At 39.1% G+C, this 2273-nt stretch overlaps 1 protein-coding gene across 1 annotated transcript; it reads left to right on the forward strand.

Annotated features, from left to right (window-relative positions):
- The first annotated feature begins 26 nt into the window (after positions 1-26).
- LOC129789103 (60S ribosomal protein L7a) lies at positions 27-1377 on the forward strand. The gene is made up of 4 exons (XM_055825743.1): positions 27-136; positions 205-352; positions 433-803; positions 1004-1377. Exons 1-4 carry the CDS (start codon positions 122-124, stop codon positions 1307-1309), a joined length of 840 nt encoding a protein of 279 aa, XP_055681718.1. The 5' UTR covers positions 27-121; the 3' UTR covers positions 1310-1377.
- Positions 1378-2273: the final 896 nt, after the last annotated feature.

A 2273-nucleotide genomic window follows, 5' to 3' on the forward strand; every position in this document is an offset into this window, starting at 1 on the left:
ACAGATGGCGCAGATGTCGTGGAAAATTCACTCCGTTAGCGAACTAAGCGCCACGAACGTTCTTTTCGGGAAACATTGGCCGCCGCGTGTCGACGTGATTTCCGCAGTTTTTGATTAAAAAATGGTTATTAAGAAGGTAAATAGTGTTGCAAAATACCCCAAATGTACCCCAAGGATGTTGTTGTAATGATTTGTGTCTTTTAGGGAGGACCAAAAGGCCGCCCAGGGGGCAAACACAAGAAGAAACGCGTGGGGAAGAAAGTTGCACCTCCGCCCCTAGCTGTGAAGAAAGTGGAGCCCAAGAAGGTGGTTAATCCACTCTTTGAGAAGCGCCCCAAGAACTTTGGCATTGGTGAGTAGCGAGAAATCTGTGAAAAATACACGGAAATGGCATAAAAACAATGCGGGAGTAACATAACCTCAAACATGCAGGTCAAAATGTTCAACCCAAGAGGGATTTGGCTCGTTTTGTCAAGTGGCCAAAATACATCCGTATCCAGCGCCACAAGTCGGTGCTGCAGAAGCGTCTGAAGGTGCCCCCGCCTGTAAATCAATTCACCCAGACGGCCGACAAGCAGACGGCGGTGCAGCTTTTCAAGTTGCTCGAGAAGTACCGTCCGGAATCGGAATTGGCCAAGAAGGCACGTCTCCGGGCTGCTGCTGAGGCCAAGGCAAAGGGCAAGGAGGCCCCACCATCCAAGAAGCCCAATACCATTCGCTCTGGAACGAACACCGTGACAAAGCTTGTGGAGCAGAAGAAAGCTTCCCTCGTTGTCATTGCCCATGATGTTGATCCCATTGAGGTGAGTTTCCCTAATCCAGAAAATGATTTTCTTCTCTCTCCATATTCTGTGATGAATATAATTTCTTCACCTGAACTGCAGGGAATCCTGGATTCCTTGTATATAAAACAATGTGGCGAATTTGACCCTGAATCTCTATCAAGGAAGATTTCTCAGAGATTATTCTTAACAAAAATTGATTGGGGTTTCTTCTCTTTCAGCTGGTTCTCTTCCTCCCGGCCCTGTGCCGCAAGATGGGTGTCCCATACGTGATTGTGAAGGGAAAGGCACGTCTTGGAGTGCTCGTGAGACGTAAGACCTGCACTTGTGTGTGCCTCACGCAAGTTGATGGAAATGACCGCGTGACCCTCGGGAAGCTCGTTGAGACGGTGAAGAATAACTACAACGAGCGGTACGATGAGATCCGCAAGCACTGGGGTGGTGGATTGTTGGGCTTCAAGAGTATCGCCCGCCAGAGGAAGTTGGAGAAGGCCAAGGCGCGTGAATTGGCCCAGAAACATGCATAGAAAACCCATGTATTCTCCGAAATGGGAAATACAAAAATAAAATAAAAATATAAGAAGTTTTTCAGTGATTTCTCGGGCTTTCTTGAGAATGTCTTCAATTCTTTTATTTTCAGAGATAAAATACAATAGAAAATCAATATAATTTTCTTTGGAAAACGAGAATATCTAATTCAAAAGAAAATATAATACTTGGTATTCCATTGACATGGTAAAGGATCGTGTTGTTTTGTTTACAACTTATGAATTAAATTGCAACACATTCTTATGAAATAAATGGGATGAATCTGAAAATTGAAGAATACCAACTTCTGTAGTCTGCGCGTTAGCTTTTCTTGCTTTTATTTACCAGATTTACCATCTTAAAGTTATCAGTTAAATTTTTATTAGTAAGAAACCGTCGATTCAGTACGCCTTTGTCCTATATGTTTTTTTTGTGAAAATTTTTATGTAAAACAGATAATAGAAAAAAGAAAACATAAGAAAAGCGTGAATCCATTTGCACATCATACAATAAATTATTCGTTTTGCAGTAAATTATGACAGTTATTAGAAGAACTATATGTAATCTATTTTTTGAAAATTTTTATAAGATTTACAAGAGAGATCAAGAATTTAAGCGTTAGATCTCGACTGAAATGTTTAATTCCTTTGGTACAGAGGCTCTCGAATATATCGAAATGTCTTCACATTACCAAAAATTAAAGAAAAATATTTTTTTACACTTTTTCTTTAACAATTTTGCCAATTTTGCATGAATTAAAAATAATTTTCTTCTTTCTTGACCCTAAAAATTTTTTTCTTTTATATTTTTAATGGTCTAGCTGTCGTAAAACTTTAATAAAATGAATAAAGAATTTAAATAAAATTAAATGATATAAAATTTTATTGAATTATTTTACTACATACAACACATGCGCACTTAATCGACAAATTTTCCAAAACACTTCAATCCGTTAAAACTTCA

Source organism: Lutzomyia longipalpis, chromosome 2, assembly GCF_024334085.1.
Source record: "Lutzomyia longipalpis isolate SR_M1_2022 chromosome 2, ASM2433408v1".
Taxonomy (NCBI): domain Eukaryota; kingdom Metazoa; phylum Arthropoda; class Insecta; order Diptera; family Psychodidae; genus Lutzomyia; species Lutzomyia longipalpis.